The sequence below is a fragment of the Salvelinus alpinus genome, chromosome 2 (genome assembly GCF_045679555.1).
Source record: "Salvelinus alpinus chromosome 2, SLU_Salpinus.1, whole genome shotgun sequence".
Lineage (NCBI taxonomy): Eukaryota > Metazoa > Chordata > Actinopteri > Salmoniformes > Salmonidae > Salvelinus > Salvelinus alpinus.
The window spans coordinates 65846396-65866989 of record NC_092087.1 but is presented as its reverse complement, the minus strand read 5'-3'; the positions used below and the strand labels follow the sequence as shown (position 1 = coordinate 65866989).

At 42.4% G+C, this 20594-nt stretch overlaps 1 protein-coding gene across 4 annotated transcripts in view; it reads right to left on the bottom strand.

Annotated features, from left to right (window-relative positions):
- The window catches only part of LOC139544051 (signal-induced proliferation-associated 1-like protein 2), a 99960-nt gene that overhangs the window by 28565 nt on the left and 50801 nt on the right, over nucleotides 1-20594 (bottom strand). For all 4 annotated transcript variants that reach the window (XM_071350748.1, XM_071350757.1, XM_071350774.1 and 1 more), the window contains exons 6-10: nucleotides 16487-16590; nucleotides 13017-13174; nucleotides 7769-8348; nucleotides 5181-5455; nucleotides 462-677 (exon numbers count right to left, since the gene is read on the bottom strand). In XM_071350748.1, the coding sequence (XP_071206849.1) occupies nucleotides 462-677; nucleotides 5181-5455; nucleotides 7769-8348; nucleotides 13017-13174; nucleotides 16487-16590 (1333 nt within the window). The remainder of the gene's footprint in view (nucleotides 1-461; nucleotides 678-5180; nucleotides 5456-7768; nucleotides 8349-13016; nucleotides 13175-16486; nucleotides 16591-20594) is intronic.

The window sequence follows — 20594 nt, the reverse complement described above, 5'->3', positions numbered from 1 at the left end:
GATATTCCATTAAAAATCATCCGTTTCCAGCTACAATAGTCATTTACAACATTGACAATGTCTACATATTTTAAATGGACAAAACATTTTATTTTCTTTCAAAAACAAGGACATTTCTAAGTGACCCCAAACTGTTGAACGGTAGTGTACCTCAAGTTTCTTTTGGTGACACACTTTGAGCATGATTATGAGTGTCAAAGGCAGGGATACTCAAATCTGGTCTCCAGATTTTGGTCTCCAAGTACTGCTGGTCTCCAAGTACTGCTGATGTAAATTCTTCGCTCTAAGACAGTGCTCGTGAGTGGAATCTCTAACCAACCAGTGACAATGAGTTTAATCTGTTCGAAAAGAAAACCGGCAGCACTTTGACCCTCCAGGCTAATATTTGAGTACCTCTGATCTAGGGCGTTTGAACTAGGAACTATGAGTCAATGAAGATGGAGGTGGGTGCTGAGGTGTACCTGGTCCCGTCCTGTTGCTTCCTGTCAAAGGAGGTGCTGCGGGAGATGGCCCCCTGGGCGTAGTGGAACATCTGCTGCCCAGGGCTGGGGCCCTGTGTGGGGGAGGCCCGGGACATGGACGGGCCGCCACCCGGGGCGGTCGAGACGCGGTGCCAGCCGGCAGCCGTGGTGGTCTTGTACTCCACCACGGGGACGCGGTACATCTCCGAGCAGCTCCTGATAGAATAAATCAAAAGACACATTAGCAATTCAGCGTCTTACAAAACAATCTTAAAATGGTAAAGTACATGTACTTACATTATACTGTAAGTGTAAGTGTTGTTACACTTACAGTGTGTTGTTAAGTGCATCTAATGTAAAAAGTGTGAATCCTCTTACTTGCCAAATAGGCTATACTGTAAGTCAATGGGAGAGTTAAGTTGAGATTTGGCAGATGGACTGCATTTTAAGAGTTAGGTATTTTGAGATTTTTCACTGTCCGATACATTTTTCCTCAAACCTCACTAATTGATACGTCCATTTCCAAACTGGTATAGCCCCGTTCCAACTCTTTCTTGCTTGATTTAAACGTCAGAATATAGTATTAACCCAATATTCTGAGTGCAAACTTCCCATTGCATTTGGGACCAGTCGCTGCTAACTTGTGTCCAACTTCATCCCAATTTACTGCTACTTTGCTACAGTTAAATATGTAAAAAATTTGCTGATGGATATGAGCTGCATTGACTAAGCCTGTGGCCGATTGAAATCAATAACACTGGTATTAGTATTTTTTTGGGATCCCCGCTAGCGGTTGCGAAAGCAGCAGCTACTCTTCCAGGGGTCCACACAAAACATAACATTAATAAACAACATTGATTAATTTAACAAGCCCATTAGGTCATGACTACAGAGATCATTAGCTTTGAACTAGCCAAGTCCCAAAAGGCATCATATTTCCTATTCTGAACAAAAATATAAACACAACATGTAAAGTGTTGGTCCCATGTTTCATGAGCTAAAATAAAAGATCCCAGAAATGTTCCTAATGCACATACAGTACAAAACTATGGATAATGTTCTCTCTTTCACCCTGCTTGATTCCTGTTAAAACATGATTTGGCAAGTCTCAAGTTCTCAACACAAGAGTTCACCAACCAACCCAACGACTACCTTGGAATGTCCCAAGAAAATTGGCACAGCACGAAAACCCGGTCTTGATTCATACATGTTGGCCCAGTCTCAAATGGCACAGGCCCATAGGGCTCTGGACAAAAGTAATGCGCTACGTACACTGAACAAAAATAAAAAATGCAACAATGTCAAAGATTTTACTGAGTTACAGTTCATATAAAAATTTAAAAAAAATCGGTCAACTGAAATAAATTCATTAGGCCCTAATCTATGGATTTCACATGACTGGGAATACAGATATGAATCTGTTGGTCAAAGGTACCTTAAAAAAAAGGTAGGGGCGTGGATCAGAAAACCAATCAGTATCTGGTGAATTTGCCTCATGCAGTGCAACATCTACTTCACATAGAGTTGATCAGGCTGTTGATTGTGGCCTGTCCCACTCCTCTTCAATGGCTGTGCGAAGTTGCTGGATATTGGCCGGAACTGGAACAAGCTGTCGTACACATCGATCCAGAGCATCCCAAACATGCTCAATAGGTGACATGAACACTGAGTACGGCAGTACCGTCATAACTTGATTGATGTGACGGCTAACATGTCCTGACATGTCCTTTTGCGGCCTTTTATGCATTCTAGTAGAGTTAAATAGTTACACACACACAGCGGTCTACGGCACTGCATCTCAGTGCAAGAGGCATCACTACAGTCCCTGGTTCGAATCCAGGCTGTATCACATCCGGCCGTGATTGGGAGTCCCATAGGGCGGCCCACAATTGGCCCAGCATCATCCGGGTTTGGCCGGGGTAGGCTGTCATTGTAAATAAGAATTTCTCTTAACTGACTTACCTAGTTAAATAAAAGGTTGCACACAGACACATACACCAAAAAGTTATTTTGTTGGAATTTACGTATGTCCCCATTACCAGTAAAACATAATCAAAACCTATTTCTTTCACTTACTTGCTGTGCTGTTTCATTGTACATTTGTTCAGTCGTTTCATTCTCAACCAGGATTTCATCATACATGTCAAGCAGTGAAGTTTCAGCTCTGTCCGTCCATGATCTCTCTTCCTCGGTGCGCACTGTCACTGTGTCCGTTTCCATCTTGTCCAGCAGTGTATGTAACGTTTCACGTAAACCCTGTTTCTTGTCTGCATCGAAGTAGCAGTCCTTGTACCTAGCATTGAGCATGGTGGCGACACAGTAAAGAAGCTCAGAGAGAATACCACCGAATGGCTTATTCCCAGCCTCGAGTACTTTTGTACGTTTTAACCCCACGGTCTGTGACAGCAGTTTTGTTGAGCAGGCGTTGCAATGCCATGACAGAGGGTATCATGTCTGCTGCAGATGCAGTTGAGCTTATTTCTCGAGTGGCGCTAGGAGTGTGTTCATGTTTCCAAGTTTCAAACATGTTCTCAAATGCCATTGAAATGGCAGCAGCGGTATGAGAACCAGCACGTTCTTGAGCATGCAATACAGCTTTCCACAGTACGACATCCTGGTCGGCCCATTGTGCTGTCAGACTCAGCATGCTCATGGGACTGACATCGCTGGTCCAAATGTCAGTTATGATGCCCATAACAAGTAGCATAATGAGATCCATTATCTTGGATTTAATGGATTTCGCCTTTGAGTTGTCTCGCTGAAATTTTCTTACTCTTTCAATTGACTGCTCGACTTGAATTTGTTTAGCTGTTGTTTAGCTGTGTAGCGCTATATTTTCGTGGCGTCATTACGTCAACTACTTACGTTATATATGTATGCACTTCAGCTTTGACATCGGTTTTGCACATCGGTGTTAACTTCTCTAGGGTAGGGGGCAGCATTCGGAATTTGGGATGAAATGCAGGCCCAAATTAAACGGCCTGTTTCTTGGGCCCAGAAGATATGATCTGCATATAACTGGTAGATTTGGATAGAAAACACTCTAAAGTTTCCAAAACTGTTAAAAGTGTCTGTGCGTTTAACAGAACTGATTTGGCAGGCAAAAACCTGAGAAAAATCCATTCAGGAAGTAGTTTTTTTCTCTCTATTCAATGCCATTACAGTATCCCTTGACTTAGGACTCAACTTGCAGTTTCTATGCCTTCCACTAGATGTCAACAGTCTTTAGAATGTGTTTCAGTCTTGTATTCAGAAAAATGAGGAAGTAAGAGCAGTCTGAATGAGTGGACCCTAACGTTTCACGGAGCTTTTTCCTGCGCAAGACCGAGAGAGTGCGTTTCTTGTTTACATTTTATATTGACGATGTTATTGTCCAGTTGAAATAGTATCGATTATTTAGGCTAAAAACAACCTGAGGTTTGAATATAAACATCGTTTGACATGTTTCTATGAACTTTACGGATACAATTTGGATTTTTTTGTCTTCCTGTTTTGACTGCGTTTCAGCCTGTGGATTACTGAAGAAAACGCGCGAACAAAACTGAGGTTTTTGGGTATAAAGAGACTTTATCGAACAAGAGGTACATTTATTGAGTAAATGAATGTCTGCTGAGTGCAACCATATGAATCAAAGGTAAGGGATTCATTTTATCTCTATTTCTAAATTGTGTAACTGTTCTATCTGGCTGGCTACTGTTTGTAATGATTTGTCTTGTGGGCTATGTTCTCATAATCGTAATGTATGCTTTCGCCGTAAAGCATTTTTAAAAATCTGACACCGTGGTTGGATTCACAAGAAGTTAATCTTTAAACCTATGTAAAATATGTTTTGTTTTCTGAATTTTTATAGTGAGTATTTCTGTATTTGAATTTGGCGCCCAGCAGTTTCACTGGCTGTTGAAGTGGTGGGACGCTACCGCCTCACGTGCCCAAGAGAGGTTAAACTAGACATCAGGCCGATGCCGATGTTGGCATTTTTAGCTAATATCGGCTGATTCCGATATGCTCGCCGATATATCGTGCATCCCCAATTTACATCCCTGTTAGTGAGCATTTCTCCTTTGCCAAGATAATCCATCCACTTGACAGATGTGGCATATCAAGAAGCTGATTAAACAGCATGATATTTACACTGGTACACCTTGTCCTGGGGACAATAAAAGGCCACTCAAAAATGTTGGAGTTTTGTCACACAACACAATGCCACAGATGTCTCAAGTTGAGGGAGTGTGCAATTGGCATGATGACTGTAGGAATGTCCACCAGAGCTGTTGCCTCACAATCACAGACCACGTGTAACCACGCCAGTCCAGGCGCCAGTCCTCCACATCCAACTTCTTTACCTGCGGGATCGTTTGAGACCAGCCACTCTGACAGCTGATGAAACGGAGGAGCATTTATGTCTGTAATAAAGCCCTTTTGTGGGGAAAAACTCATTCCGATTGGCTGGGCCAGGTTCCCAAGTCCCATGCCCACCCATAGCTGCGCCCCTGCCCAGTCATGTGAAATCCATACATTAGGGCCTAATACATTTATTTCAATTGACCGATTTCCTTATATGAACTATTACACAGTAAAATCGTTGAAATTGTTGCATGTTGCGTTTACATTTTTGTTCAGTGAAAGAATAAAACAACGCTTGGGACAGATGTTTTTGTAAGAGCTATTAAGCTTAGTTTAAGTTAAGTACAAAGAAGGAGGAAGTGGTGTTTAACCTACCTCCTGGGTGTGCCGTCCTCATGGGGCTGGACGATGACCACACTGACCGTGTTGGACGTGCGCAGCAGGTCGATCATCTGCTCGTGGGACAGTGTGGCCACGGCCACCTTGCAGATCTCCATCAGCCGGCTGCCCGGACGGAGACCCACCTGCCAGGCGAAGCCGAAGGGCTCCACGTCTGCCACCACACCCTCGAAGTTGACGTGGAATCCCAGCTGGCCCAAACCGTTCCGCCGGAGGGTCATCTCCACTGTCTCGCAGCCCCGGGTGACAATCTAGGGCGACATGACCAAGAGAGTAAATTTCAGCCTACTTTGATCTAATGGCTTTATTAGGGTTTATCCATGTTGGTAACTGTTTTGAAAAGCTATGAGCATTACCTTATAAGGCCTAATGTAGATCAACCTTTACCCCAGTTAAAGTTGCTAATTTCTGCCTCTCCGTGAGGTTGTGGTTTGACCAAATCCACACAAATACAAAACCTTAATAGCACCGAAGCTGATGAGATCTTAAATTATTATCCCTTTCCATTGTAAAGTTGGTTGAAAAGACTAAGGCCTCCATTCAATCAAACTTGGCAACAAAAACAAAATATAGTCCAAACGTGGCCTGAGCTGGCCTCTTGAAGTGCAGGAAACAGTTACAGGATTTGACAAAAAAAGTTTGCCAACAACAGGAGAAATACCTAGATAATTTCAGAATAAACCAGCCAATCGCACAATGTCAAGCTCTGCAGAGATTAGGGTCGTCACGATGCCAAAGGTTAAAAAACACCAGCTCTGTTTGGAGTGGCAACGTGTCACTATTTTTATCCAGACTCCCCAGTTCTTCACCACTTTTTAGCATCTTAAAACTTCTTTGGGATAGGTGGGACGGTAGCGCGATTATCTGAGGACAGCGTCCAGCACACAAATGCATAACAAATCATTTTCAACCAGGGAGTTGCGACACGAAAGTCAGAAAAAGCAATATAATATATGCCTTACCTTTGAAGATCTTCTTCTGTTGGCACTCCAAAAGGTCTCAGTTACATTACAAATGTAACGATAATTTTTTTTTTTTTTTTAAATTTCTTCTTTATATCCATAAAAACTCAGTTTAGCTGGCGCGCTTCAGTCAATAATCCACTCGGTTTCCATTGGTCAAAATGAATCCCAAACGTTACCAATAAACTTATCTAAACAAGTCAATTAACGTTTATAAATCAATCCTTAGGTACCCTAATACGCAAATAAACAATAGAATTTAAGACGGAGAATCGTTATTGTCTTTACCGGAGATAAACAAAAAGAACGCTCTCTCGACCATGCGCATGGAAACACTACAGCCAAAATGGGAGCCTTTAGAAAAACTACTTTTTCTCCCTCATATTTCCAAAAACCAGCCGGAAACGTTTTCTAAAGACTGTTGACATCTAGTGGAAGCCCTAGGAAATGCAATCGGGCACGATTTCGCCCAAAAGTGCCAGCCATTGAAATAAATTTTGGGGGGGATGGTTTGTCCTCGGGGTTTCGCCTGCCATTTCAGTTCTGTTATACTCACAGACATTATTTTAACAGTTCTAGAAAGTTTAGAGTGTTTTCTATCCAAGTCGACCAATTATATGCATATCCTAGCTTCTGGGCCTGAGTAGCAGGGAGTTTACTTTGGGCATGCTTTTCATCCGGGCGTCAAAATACCGCCCCCTATCCCAAAGAAGTTTTAAATCCTGGCCGTCTGAGGCGAATGGTATTGTGACAACCCTAGCAGAGGCTTTCGACACCTTTGGATAATCCCATTTAACCGAAATGAAAAGGGATTAGGATAGAGAGCTCAGAGACACCCGACCCCATACGACCTCTCGTCTCCCCCTAAATAATACAATTATCAACCAAATTACTCAATCAATTCGTGGGAAAAAAGCAGGAGGAAAGTACACGCCCCGGCAGGCCTTTATTACCACCAGTGATTCAAGAACAGTAACTTGTAACAACAAACATATTGTTGTGAGGCTGAGGTAAAGTGGCAGTATAATGGGGGACATCTGCTGACCTGCTGACTAAACTGCTGTGACTTGGGCTGGCTCGCAGGACTTGAGTAATCATCTCACTGCAGTGTTCACCCATAGTAAACTATTTAGCTTAACAAGATCTTTTCACATCAGATCTTTTACAGAGCTGATCTGACTGGTCAAAATACAAATTAGTTAAAAAAAAAAAAAAATCTTAATTGGGATGCCTGTCGAAACGCAGCCAAATACTGAGGTACAAGGTTTTATGCAAGTGTCTTATGATACTGAGGTGGCCAATCTCTCTGGGCCAGTGTGGGTACAGCCAAGCAGTAACAAAACCAAGTGATCAACTAAACCTAGTCTTCAGTAAATACGTGGAGAAGTTGAATCAGATATGTTCCTTGTGGGTCCGATTGACAATCCCTGGTTTAAACATCGAGGCGTGGTTTCCCGGACACATATTAAGCCTTGACTAAAAATCATTAAATGGAAAATCTTAATTGAAAATGCTTTTTAGTCCAGGATTAGGCTTAATCTGTGTACAGGATGTGTAGCACTGAATTATGTTGTCTTTAAGCCTCCCACAAAACCTTCTTACCTCCAACCTCTGCATGATCTCCCGGACGTCGTCCCAGCATCCTTCCTGCGTGGAGAACACCACACACTCGCCTCGCTCGTAGAAAAGCCGGACGCTCCCGGATGTTGAGCTCCAACCGAGGACGTCGCGGCAGTAGCAGTTGAACACCACCTCCTTGGACGCCTCTTCGATCAGCACCACAAACTCATTGGAGACGGCCAGCAAGCAGCCAATGTCTGCTGACTGGCCAAAGTCCCGGGCCACCACAGCCCAAGTGACCGCCCCGTAGCTCTGGAGGTGGGCGTTGCGCCGGGGTCGGCTGCGCTCCTTCTTCTTGACACCCAACGAGATGAAGCTGAACTTAGCCGCCGAAGAGTCCACGGGGGTGGCGCTTACAAAGTTCTCGGCCAAATCCTTCAGGTACTCTTGGCGCGTGCGCATGGCCATGGCGCGGAACTTGTCCGACTTATGCACCGCATTCTCGCCGTTCATCATCTTGGCCAGGAGGAAGTCCCGGAACATGGCCGACTTTGGGAAGAACACCCCCTGGGGGATAGGAGGACCGAAGGCGGGCACATCTTTAGATCTGGTGACCGCCACACTAAAAAAATAAAGACAAACAGCCATTTTAATCCCTCTGTCGTTTTGCTTCATAATCTTTTCTAAGTAACACAAATAGGTCATAACAATACATTTGAGAGAGATCTGTTGGGGGATTTTGAATTACAGCAATTACGGCCACTCACTGGAAATGGAAAGGTTTCAAACTGTTGTTCTGCTAATCCGAAAGAGCAATTACAAGAGCAGAACAAGTGGTTTCACGACCAACTGTACGTCATATTAGATAGCTAAAGTGTTGTTCCATTGCGTGAATATAATGGACTACACTAGCATACTTTTATAATGCTCTATTATAAATAGAGGTGTGTTTTCAGTTTAAACAAATAGAGGTAATTTCAACCCTCACAATGGTGTAGGTAGTGACAAGTAACTGGTGTTTCTGTATGATCAGAATTCTGATTTAAGACTCAGGTCCTCTAACAGTAAGGGCCGGAAATCATTGTTGTGGATTTTCAGAAGTTTCTTTGACTTGTACAGCAGCATATCCAAACCCAAATTAAATCAAAACAGATTTGGAGATGTTATCACAGGTGCAGCAAAATGCTTGTGTTTCTAGCTCCAACAGTGCAGTAATAGCTAGCAATTAAAAATCATAAAATACACAATCAAGAAAAAAAACTAGCAATGTCAAGAGACTGGAATATATATATACACATAATGATGTGTAAAGGCAGTATGGACAGTATTGTACAGCAGTATTTATACAGGTTGAGCCATGACTAGAATTCAGTATATGAAGTGAATTCGGAAAGTATTCAGACCCCTTGACTTTTTCCACTTTGTTACATTACAGCCTTATTTTTCACTCATCAATCTACACATAATATCCCATAATGACAAAGCAAAAACAGGTTGACATTTTTATTTATTTATTAAAAGTAAAAAAAACTTTATTATTATATTTACATAAGTATTCAGGTCCTTTTCTCAGTACTTTGTTGAATCACCTTTGGCAGCAATTACAGCCTCAAGTCTTGGGTTTGAAGCTACAAGCTTTGCACACCTGTATTTGGGGAGTTTCTCCCATTCTTCTCTGCAGATCCTCTCAAGCTCATCAGGTTGGATGGGGAGTGTCGCTGCACAGCTATTTTCAGGTCATTCCAGAGATGTTCGATCATGTTCAAGTCCGGGCTCTGGCTGGGTCACTCAAGGACATTGAGACTTGTCCCGAAGCCACTCCTGCATTTTCTTAGCTGTGTGCTTAGGGTCATTGTCCTATTGGAAGGTGAATCTTAGCCCTCAGTCTGAGGTTCTGAGCACTCCGGAGCAGGTTTTCATCAAGGATCTCTCTGTACTTTGCGTCGTTCATCTTACCCTCAATCCTGACTAGTCTCCCAGTCCCTGCCTCTGAAAATCTCTCCACAGCATGATGTTGCCACCACCATGCTTCACTGAAGGTATGGTGCCAGGTTTCCTCCAGACGTGACACTTGGCATTCAGGCCAAATAGTTCAATCTTGGTTTCATCAGACCAGAGAATCTTGTTTCTCATGGTCTGAGTCATTTAGGTGCTTTCTGGTAAACTCCAAGTGGGCTGTCATGTGCCTTTTACTGAGGAGTGGCTTCCGTCTGGCCATTCTACCATAAAAAGGCCTGATTGGTGGAGCGCTGCAGAGATGGTTGTCCTTCTGGAAAGTTCTCCCATCCCCACAGAGGAACTCTGGAGCTCTGTCAGAGTGACCATCGGGTTCTTGGTCACCTCCCTGACCAAGGCCCTTCTCCCCCGATTGCTCAGTTTGGCCGGGCAGCCAGCTCTAGGAAGAGTCTTGGTGGTTCCAAACTTCTTCCGTTTAAGAATGATGGAAGGCATTGTTCTTGGGGACCTTCAATGCTGCATCACTTTTTTTGGTACCCTTCCCCAGATCTGTACTTCGACACAGTCCTGTCTCGGAGCTCTACGAACAATTTCTTCGGCTTCATTGCTTGGTTTTTGCTCTGACATGCACTGTCAACTGTGGGACCTTATACGGACAGGTGTGCACCTTTCCAAATCATGGTCAATCAATTGAATTTGCCACAGGTGGACTCCAATCAAGTTGTAGAAACATCAAGGATGATCAATGGAAACAGGGTGCACCTGAGCTCAATTTCGTATCTCATAGCAAAGGGTCTGAATACTTACATAAATAAGGCATCTGTTTATTAAATTTGTTTAATTTGCAAAGATTCCTAAAAACCTATTTTCGCTTTGTCATTATGGGTTATTGTGTGTAGATTGATGAGGAAAACAATTAATTTGATCAATTTTAGAATAAAGGCTGTAACGTAACAAAATGTGGGAAAAGTCAAGGGGTCTGAATACTTTCCGAATGCGCTGTAAATATAAAGTGGTTAAACAGTATGTAAACATTATTAAAGTGACTAGTGTTCAATGACTATGTACATAGGGCAGCAGTCTAAGGCGCAGGGTAGAGTACCACATGGTAGCCGGCTAGAACAGTGAATAAGGTTCAGGGCAGGGAACTGAGTGGAGGCTGGCTAGTTGGGACTGTAACAGTCTGATGGCCTGGATATAGAAGCTGTTTCTTAGTTTCTCGGTCCCAGCTGCCTTCAATATGGTAGTGGGGTGAACAGGCTGTGGCCCGGGTGGCTGAGGTCCTTGGGCTGAGCACACTCCTGTGAAGCCCCTGTGTTGAAGATCAGCATGGCGGAGGTGTTGTTGCCTACCCTTACCACTTGGGGTCGGCCAATCAGGAAGTCCAAGACCGAGTTGCACAGGGAAGGGTTCAGACCCTGGGCCCTTAGCTGTAATCGATGAACAGTATTCTTACATACAGTACCAGTCAAAAGTTTGGACACACCAACTCATTCAAGGGTTTCTCTTTATTTTTACTATTAGAATAATAGTAAAGACATCAAAACTATGATTCCATATGTGTTATTTCATAGTTTTGATATCTTCACTATTATTCTACAATGTAGAAAATAGTAAAAATAAATAAAAACCCTGGAATGAGTAGGTGTGTTCAAACTTTTGACTGGTACTGTAGGTATTTATCTTGTTCAGGTGGGATTGGGCAGGGTGCAGTGCAATGGCGATCGCCCGGGGTCTGTTGAAGCGAAATGTGAATTGCAGAGGGTCTGGGTTTCAGGTAAGGTAGAGGTGATATGATCCTTAGCCTCTCAAAGAGCTTCATGATGACAGAAGTGAGTGCAAGGGGCGATAGTCATTTACCTTCACTTTCTTGGGTACAGTAACAATGGTGGACATCTTGATGCAAGTGGGAACAACAGACTGGGATATGGAGATGAAATACGTCCGTAAACACTTCAGCCAGCTGGTCTGCACATGCTTTGAGGACGTGGCCCTGGCAGTCTGGCAAGGGTTAACACGCTTAAATTACTTACTCACGTCGGCCACAGAGAACGAAAGCACAGAGTCCTCGTGAGCGTCGGTGGCCATGTTGGGGGGCTCGATGTCGTTTTCCTCGAAGCGGGTGAAGGTGTTTAGCTCGTCCAGGAGCGAGGCGTAGATGTCCGCGGCGTGGCTGGTTTTCCCTTCATAGAATCGGTGATTGTCTGGAGTCCCTGTCACATATGTATCATGTCTGAGCCGTTTAATGCTGTGTACTGTTGTTTTGCCTCTTGATTGTGTTACTGAGGTCGTAGCTGGTCTGCTTGTACACATCCATGTTCCCAGTCACCTTGCCATGGTTAAAATGCGAAGGTTCGCGCTTTCAGTTTTGCGCGAATGCTGCAATAAATCCACGGATTTTGGTTTGGACGAGTTCTAATCGTCACAGTGGGAACAACATCCTCGATACAATTCCTTATTAACCCATTCTCCGAGTCAGTGTGTACGTAAATACTGTTCTCAGAGGCGACCCAGAATATTTCCAGTTCCGCGTGATCAAAACAATCTTGAAGCATAGATTTCAATTGGTCAGACCAACATTGAGCAGTCCATACCACAGGAGCTTCCTGTTCCTGTTTTGCATAGCCCCAAAAGGGAGAGTAGCAATGACCCACGGTCCGTGTTGCGCATGTAGCACAGGAGATGTGTTGATAGAATTTCTGTAGCGTTATCCTCAGATTTCCTTTATTAAAGTCCCCAGCTACAATAAATGCTGCCTCAGAATAAGCGGTTTCCAGGTTGCACATAGAAAAGTGTAGTTCCCTGAGTGTCGGCTTGGGTGGGAATACACACGGCAGTGATGATGATCGAAGAAAATTATTTTGGGAGGTAATGCGGTATTCCTGATTGGGAGAACGTTACCACAATCACACAGTTGTTAATCATGAAACGTATTTTATTTTTCCTATAGAATTTTTTCTTCCTGTCTGTGCGATGGACAGAGAACCCTGCTGGCTGAATGGACATGGACAATATGTCCACAGATAGCCATGATTCTGTAAAAAACACTATGTTACAGTCCCTGTTGTCTCTCTGGAAGGAGATCCTCGCCCTAAGCTTGTCTACTTTATTGTCCAGGGACTGAACGTTAGCAATGGAGGGAGTTGACACTTGAATCAACAATCATTAAGAGGTACTTCTGAATGATTGACTCTTGTAATGATTGGATTCCAGCCTTATTGAAATTGGGCACTTAGGTACATGAATGATTGAATAAATGCAAGTTAATTTAAACCAGCTCTACACATCTCTCACACCAAGTGTTTTAGAAGTATCGGCGGTCTGCTTTGCTCACCTGTAGCAAACATTTTCTGTGCAAGGGTTGTGGACTTTGACGATGATGAACACGTGCTGGAAGTGCGAGCGAATGTTTTGGGGAGTGAAGGGAAGAGCACCAGGTTCCTGGAAGATGACGGTGACAATGTCATTTCCAATGTGTCTCTTCCTCAGTAGCTAAATGGCAAGAAAAGGAAACGGAAAAGAAAAAGCACATTAGAATTCAGAAAAGTAATAATGCCCTTACAGTACATGAGAGACTATGACAGTGTCTCAATGGTCTCAAAAGGCTGATGACCTACATGGTGGAAATATATCCCATCCTTTATCACGAGTCAAGCTGTTAATTGGTCAAGGAAAGGATATGGAGGACAGTAAAACCTGTTTATTTGGAGTCTATCAGAAGGCATGCGGGAGCTACAGTACTGTCATATTGCTTACACCTTGCCAATCAACAGAAGTGCTAAAGGCAGTGGCTATGGTCCAGAGGTTTCTAACAGGGCGATAGCCTCCTCATCAGGAGGCCATAGTCTGTTAAGTCCCTTGGTGTAGGGTAGGTGGTAAACAAACGGGATGAGGGGTAGACTAGGCCGGATCAAGGGGCTCAAGTAGTGGCAGAGCCTTTGCAGACCGTTGGGGGGGGGGGGGCGGCTTACGGCTAATCTCAGAAATCAAATGGGATCCCAGGGGAGGAATGAAACTTCAAATCCTGATAATCAAGGCCCAAGACACATGCGATGCACAAGACATTTGGCCCGTTCTAATTTCCCTAAAGCTTGGAAATGACACTGGCCCTCATTCCTGTATAGGTGGCTTTCTATGAACGCGGGGCAGTTTGCAGAGTATGTCCAGGAATCAGGATGACAGAGGGCCACAGCTTTAAGATGGCCTAAAATCTTTATTGCTGTAACTGAATTTCAGACCTCCAGAATAGTCCATTAATTAAAAAAAACAGCGAATTGAATTAGAGGTCGACCGATTAATTAGGGCCGATTTCAAGTTTCATAACAATTGGTAATCTGCATTTTTGGATGCCGATTATGGCCGATTACATTGCATTCCACGAGGAAACTACGTGGCAGGCTAACCACCTGTTACGCGAGTGCAGCAAGGAGCCAAGGTAAGTTGCTAGCTAGCATTAAACGTATCTTATAAAAAACAATCAATCTTCATATAATCACTAGTTAACTACACATGGTTGATGATATTACAAGGTTAACTAGCTTGTCCTGCGTTGCATATAATCAATGTGGTGCCTGTTAATTTCTCATCGAATCACAGCCTACTTCGCCAAACGGGGGATGATTTAAGCGCATTCGCGAAAAAAGCACAAGCGTTGCACGAATGTACCTAACCATAAACATCAATGCCTTTCTTAAAATCCATACATAGAAGTATATTTTTTTTTAAACCTGCATATTTAGTTAAAAGAAATTCATGTTAGCAGGCAATATTAACTAGAGAAATTGTGTCATATAAAAAATAAAAAATAAAAAAATAAAATAAAAATCGGTCGATCTCTAATCTGAATGCTGTTCCCAAGAGCTTTACGTAAAATACTGCTTACAACTGCAAAGCAAATAGAATCAACATGGTGCACATGACAATTCATTTATAGACCATGTTGCTATGGTCTAGATAGAAAGACCCACCCAGGCATATTCAGCCACCCAGGCATATTCAGACACCAAGCAGAGTGGGGAATTTAATTGAGTGCATGCGAAATCGTTGTCGTGGCAACATCTCCAGCAATAGCATTTCCAATTAACAAGTCACTGACTGGGGGAAATTATGCACGACTCCGAAATGATGAGTGCCAATTTCTAATATTGGAGAGCAGATTGTGACTAAAGGATCAACATGGCAAGCTACCAGTTGTAGTAAATGGGTAGAAACTAAGGAATGTTCATGATAATGATCACTATAACGATGATAAAAATAGGGTTGCAGTTAGAGTCATTGACGTCAGTGAGAAAAATATAAATTTTTTAAAGCAGCATCATTTTCTTTTTCGCTTGACTTGAGTTTCTGGGGGGGGTTTACTAAGCTAACATATGGAATTGTTTTAAGATGGTCATAGCAAGGATCATTTAGCTATTTGATGTTGAATTTTAGAACCCCTTTATGTATCCCCCCAAAATATTAAAACATTACTGCACTTAGGCCCATAGAAACACATTGATAACTGATTCATACATGGAAAAGCAGATAGTAAAAAAAAATTGTAAATTATTTTTGCACATTTTTAACCCAATATGTTTGGTCTGACAAACACAGCCGTAAGCTCAGCCATCTTCCACTGCACATGTGGAAGGCCACCACTAGCGGATGCGGTGGATTGAGACGCAGCCCATGCAATAAAATAGATACAACTATCTTAAAACAGACGGATTTTGATGGGAATGTTTTTATTATGGTAATTACATTTCCGCGGGGCAGCGGAAATTGACTCAAGAGGGTTATGTGCAGTGGTGTAAAGTACTTAAGGAAAAATACTTTAAAGTAAGTTTAAGTAGTTTTGTGGGGTATCTGTACTGTACCATTTAGTTATAAGTTTTACTTCACTACATTCCGAAAGTAAATAATGTACTTTTTACTCTGCACATTTTCCCTGACACCCAAAACTACATTTTGAATCCTTAGCAGGACAGGAAAATGGACCAATTCAGGCGCTTATCAAGAACATCAATGGTCATCCCTACTGCCTCTGATCTGGCAGACTCACTAAACACACATGCTTAATTTGTAAATGAGTGTGCCCCTGGCTTTCCGTAAACAAAAAAAGAACAAGAAAATGTCACCATCTGGTTTGCTTAATATAAGGAATTTGAAATTATTTGTTCTTTTACATTTGATATTTAAGTATATTTTAGCAATTACATTTACTTTGATACTTAAGTATATTTAATACCAAATACTTTTAGACCTTTACTCAAGTAGTATTTTACTGGGTGACTTCCACTTTTACTTGAGTAGTTTTCTATTAAGGCATCTTTACTTTTTCCTCAAGTACGAAAATGGAGTACTTTTTCCAGCACTGTTTATGTGCACATCTCAAGTCAGGATTCAGCCCTTAATGTTTTGAAAAATCTGACCTACTAGATCTTTGTGTTAATTATCAAAGTGTTCAATAGCTCTTCTGAAGTGGCACTCCTAAATCTGGCTTTAAGGGCAGTTACAACAATATTCAAATACCTGTGGCAGTGACGTTTGCCAAGACCAATCTCTCAGTTTACTTACACAAATGTTGGGGGCCCACTGCGGGTGGACACAGATTGACTAGTGCTGCTTTAAAGGGATACTTTCGGATGTTGGCAATGAGGCCCTGTATCTACTTCCCCAGAGTCAGATGTACAAGCGTGGATATACATTTTACGCATCTGTGTCCAGTATGAAGGAAGTTAGAGGTAGCGTTAGCCCAATGACTGGAAGTCTACAATATCTACTAGCATACTAGCAGGTACCCATAGACTTCCAGTGTCCACTCACCTGTTGTCGGTTGTTTGGGGTGTAGGGGAGCAGTGTGGACACGTGGAACATCAGCTCATAGTCTTTGTAAGTAGTGTAGAGAGAATGTGTTCCAGTGGAATCCGCTGTAACACCCAAACAAAGAATTTAGGTCAGAGCAGCTCAGACAGAGACATTCTAAACAACAGAATTTAAAATAATGTAATACTTTAGTCTCTGGAGAAAAAAAAAAAAAATCTAATTACATGATCTGCAATAAGATCATTGTATACAGCAGTAATAATCCTGTGGTATTGCCAGGGACAGACTGGGACCAGAAATGGGCATTTCCAACATTTCCAACACTCTGGACCATTCATTTCCTTGAGGCCCTCCCATTATTAGTCAAATAACAATAATACTGCACAAATTATTTTTTAAAAGACAGATCAGCCAATCTTGCATTTGCCTGAAATGCCCAGTCTGTTTCTGGGTTTCTGTTTCTGGGTATTTCTAAATGGTCCGTTCTCTTTCCCCAGAGCTCGGAAACGACACTGGCCATTGTTCCTGTTTAGGTGGCTTTACATGAACGCTGGGCAGATTGCGTGTCATTTCCAGGAATCAGGATGGACACAGCTTTAAGATGGCTTAAAATCTTGACTGCTGTAACTGAATTTCAGACCTCCAGAATAGCCCATTAATCAAAAGACTGTTATCTGAATGCTTTTCCCAAGAGCCTTATGTAAGATGTTGCTTACAACTACGAAACAAATAGAACCAACAGAGTACACATGACAATTCATTTATAGAGAGTGTTGCTATGGTCTATATAGAAAGACCCACGCGGGTTTATTCACAAACAACAAGTCGAATCAAGCTTTTTTTATATAGCTCATTTCAGACATGGAATGCCTCACAATGTGCTTCACAGGAAAAAAGACGAATACAAAAAACAAGGAAAAGAAAAACTGAAATATTTACTACTACACAACAAACAAGAATAAAAACTAAAGTGTGACAAAAACTGAATAACTAAAAAGCACCCTAAGGAAAAGCAAAGCAAAAAACATGAGTTTTAAGATCTCTTAAATATACAGTGGGGAGAACAAGTATTTGATACACTGCCGATTTTGCAGGTTTTCCTACTTACAAAGCATGTAGAGGTCTGTCATTTTTATCATAGGTACACTTCAACTGTGAGAGACGGAATCTAAAACAAAAATCCAGAAAATCACATTGTATGATTTTTAAGTAATTAATTTGCATTTTATTGCATGACATAAGTATTTGATCACCTACCAACCAGTAAGAATTCCGGCTCTCACAGACCTGTTAGTTTTTCTTTAAGAAGCCCTCCTGTTCTCCACTCATTACCTGTATTAACTGCACCTGTTTGAACTCGTTACCTGTATAAAAGACACCTGTCCACACACTCAATCAAACAGACTCCAACCTCTCCACAATGGCCAAGACCAGAGAGCTGTGTAAGGACATCAGGGATAAATTGTAGACCTGTACAAGGCTGGGATGGGCTACAGGACAATAGCCAAGCAGCTTGGTGAGAAGGCAACAACTGTTGGCACAATTATTAGAAAATGGAAGAAGTTCAAGATGACGGTCAATCACCCTCGGTCTGGGGCTCCATGCAAGATCTCACCTCGTGGGGCATCAATGATCATGAGGAATGTGAGGGATCAGCCCAGAACTACACGGCAGGACCTGGTCAATGACCTGAAGAGAGCTGGGACCACAGTCTCAAAGAAAACCATTAGTAACACACTACGCCGTCATGGATTAAAATCCTGCAGCGCACGCAAGGTCCCCCTGCTCAAGCCAGCGCATGTCCAGGCCCGTCTGAAGTTTGCCAATGACCACCTGGATGATCCAGAGGAGGAATGGGAGAAGGTCATGTGGTCTGATGAGACAAAAATAGAGCTTTTTGCTCTAAACTCCACTCGCCGTGTTTGGAGGAATAGAAGGATGAGTACAACCCCAAGAACACCATCCCAACCGTGAAGCATGGAGGTGGAAACATCATTCTTTGGGGATGCTTTTCTGCAAAGGGGACAGGACGACTGCACCGTATTGAAGGGAGGATGGATGGGGCCATGTATCGCGAGATCTTGACCAACAACCTCCTTCCCTCAGTAAGAGCATTGAAGATGGGTCGTGGCTGGGTCTTCCAGCATGACAACGACCCGAAACACACAGCCAGGGCAACTAAGGAGTGGCTCCGTAAGAAGCATCTCAAGGTCCTGGAGTGGCCTAGCCAGTCTCCAGACCTGAACCCAATAGAAAATCTTTGGAGGGAGCCGAAAGTCCGTATTGCCCAGCGACAGCCCCGAAACCTGAAGGATCTGGAGAAGGTCTGTATGGAGGAGTGGGCCAAAATCCCTGCTGCAGTGTGTGCAAACCTGGTCAAGAACTACAGGAAACGTATGATCTCTGAAATTGCAAACTAAGGTTTCTGTACCAAATATTCAGTTCTGCTTTTCTGATGTATCAAATACTTATGTCATGCAATAAAATGCAAATTAATTACTTAAAAATCATACAATGTGATTTTCTGGATTTTTGTTTTAGATTCCTTCTCTCACAGTTGAAGTGTACCTATGATAAAAATTACAGACCTCTACATGCTTTGTAAGTAGGAAAACCTGCAAAATTGTCAGTGTATCAAATACTTGTTCTCCCCACTGTATGTCCACAGTTTTGGCCCCCCTCAGGTTCTCTGGCAGGCTATTCCAGAGGCTGGGGGCATAATAAATATAGACTGCCTCTCCACCAAGCAGAGTGGGGAACTTAACATGGAGTGCATGCGACCAGCCCATTTTAAAATTTGACTGAACTGCCCAATGGTTGGTCTTTTTCTAAATTCCTGTATTTCAGCAGAGAGATATACATAAATCTCTATATCTATATTAATTTACACTGAGGAAAAATGTAAACGCAACATGTAAAGTGTCGGTCCCATGTTTCATGAGCTGAAATAAAAAAATCCCTGCAATTTTCCATACGCACAGAAACCGTATTTATCTAAAACCTTGCACTCAAATGTATTTACATCCCTGTTAGTGAGCATTTCTCCTGTGACAAAATAATCCATCCATCTGACAGGTGTGGGATATCAAGAAGCTGATTAAACAGCATGATCATTACACAGGTGCAGCTTATGTATGAAAGCCCTTTTGTGGGGTAAAACGTATTCTTATTGGCTGGGCCTCCAAGGCCCGCCCATGGTTGCACCCCTTCCCAGTCATGTGAAATCCATAGATTAGGGCCTAATGAATTTATTTCAATTGACTGATTGCTTTATATGAACTGTAACTCAGTAAAATCTTTGAAATTGTTGCATCTGTCTGTCTGTACAGTATATACACTACCGTTCAAAGGTTTGGGGTCACTTAGAAATGTCCTTGTTTTTGAAAGAAAAGCACATTTTTTGTCCATTAAAATAACATCAAATTGATCAGAAACACAGTGTAGACATTGTTAATGTTGTAAATGACTATTGTAGCTGGAAAGGGCAGATTTTTTATGGAATATCTACATAGGCGTACAGAGGCCCATTATCAGCAACCATCACTCCTGTGTTCCCATTGCACGTTGTGTTAGCTAATCCAAGTTTATCATTTTAAAAGGCTAATTGATTATTAGAAAACCCTTTTGCAATTATGTTAGCACAGCTGAAAACTGTTGTTCTGATTAAAGAAGCAATAAAACTAGCCTTCTTTAGACTAGTTGAGTATCTGGAGCATCAGCATTTGTGGGTTTGATTACAGGCTCAAAATGGCCAGAAACAAATAACTTTCTTCTGAAACTTGTCAGTCTATTCTTGTTCTGAGAAATGAAGGCAATCCCAGCAAGAAATTGCCAAGAAATGGACGATCTTATACAACGCTGTATACTACTCCCTTCACAGAACAGCGCAAACTGGCTCTAACCAGAATATAAAGAGGAGTGGGAGGCCAAGGTGCACAACTGAGAAAGAGGACAAGTACATTAGTGTATCTAGTTTGAGAAACAGACGCCTCACAAGTCCTCAACTGGCAGCTTCAATAAATAGTACCCGCAAAACACCAGTCTCAACGTCAACCGTGAAGAGGCGACTCTGGGATGCTGACATTTAACACCCCTACTCTTACGATAA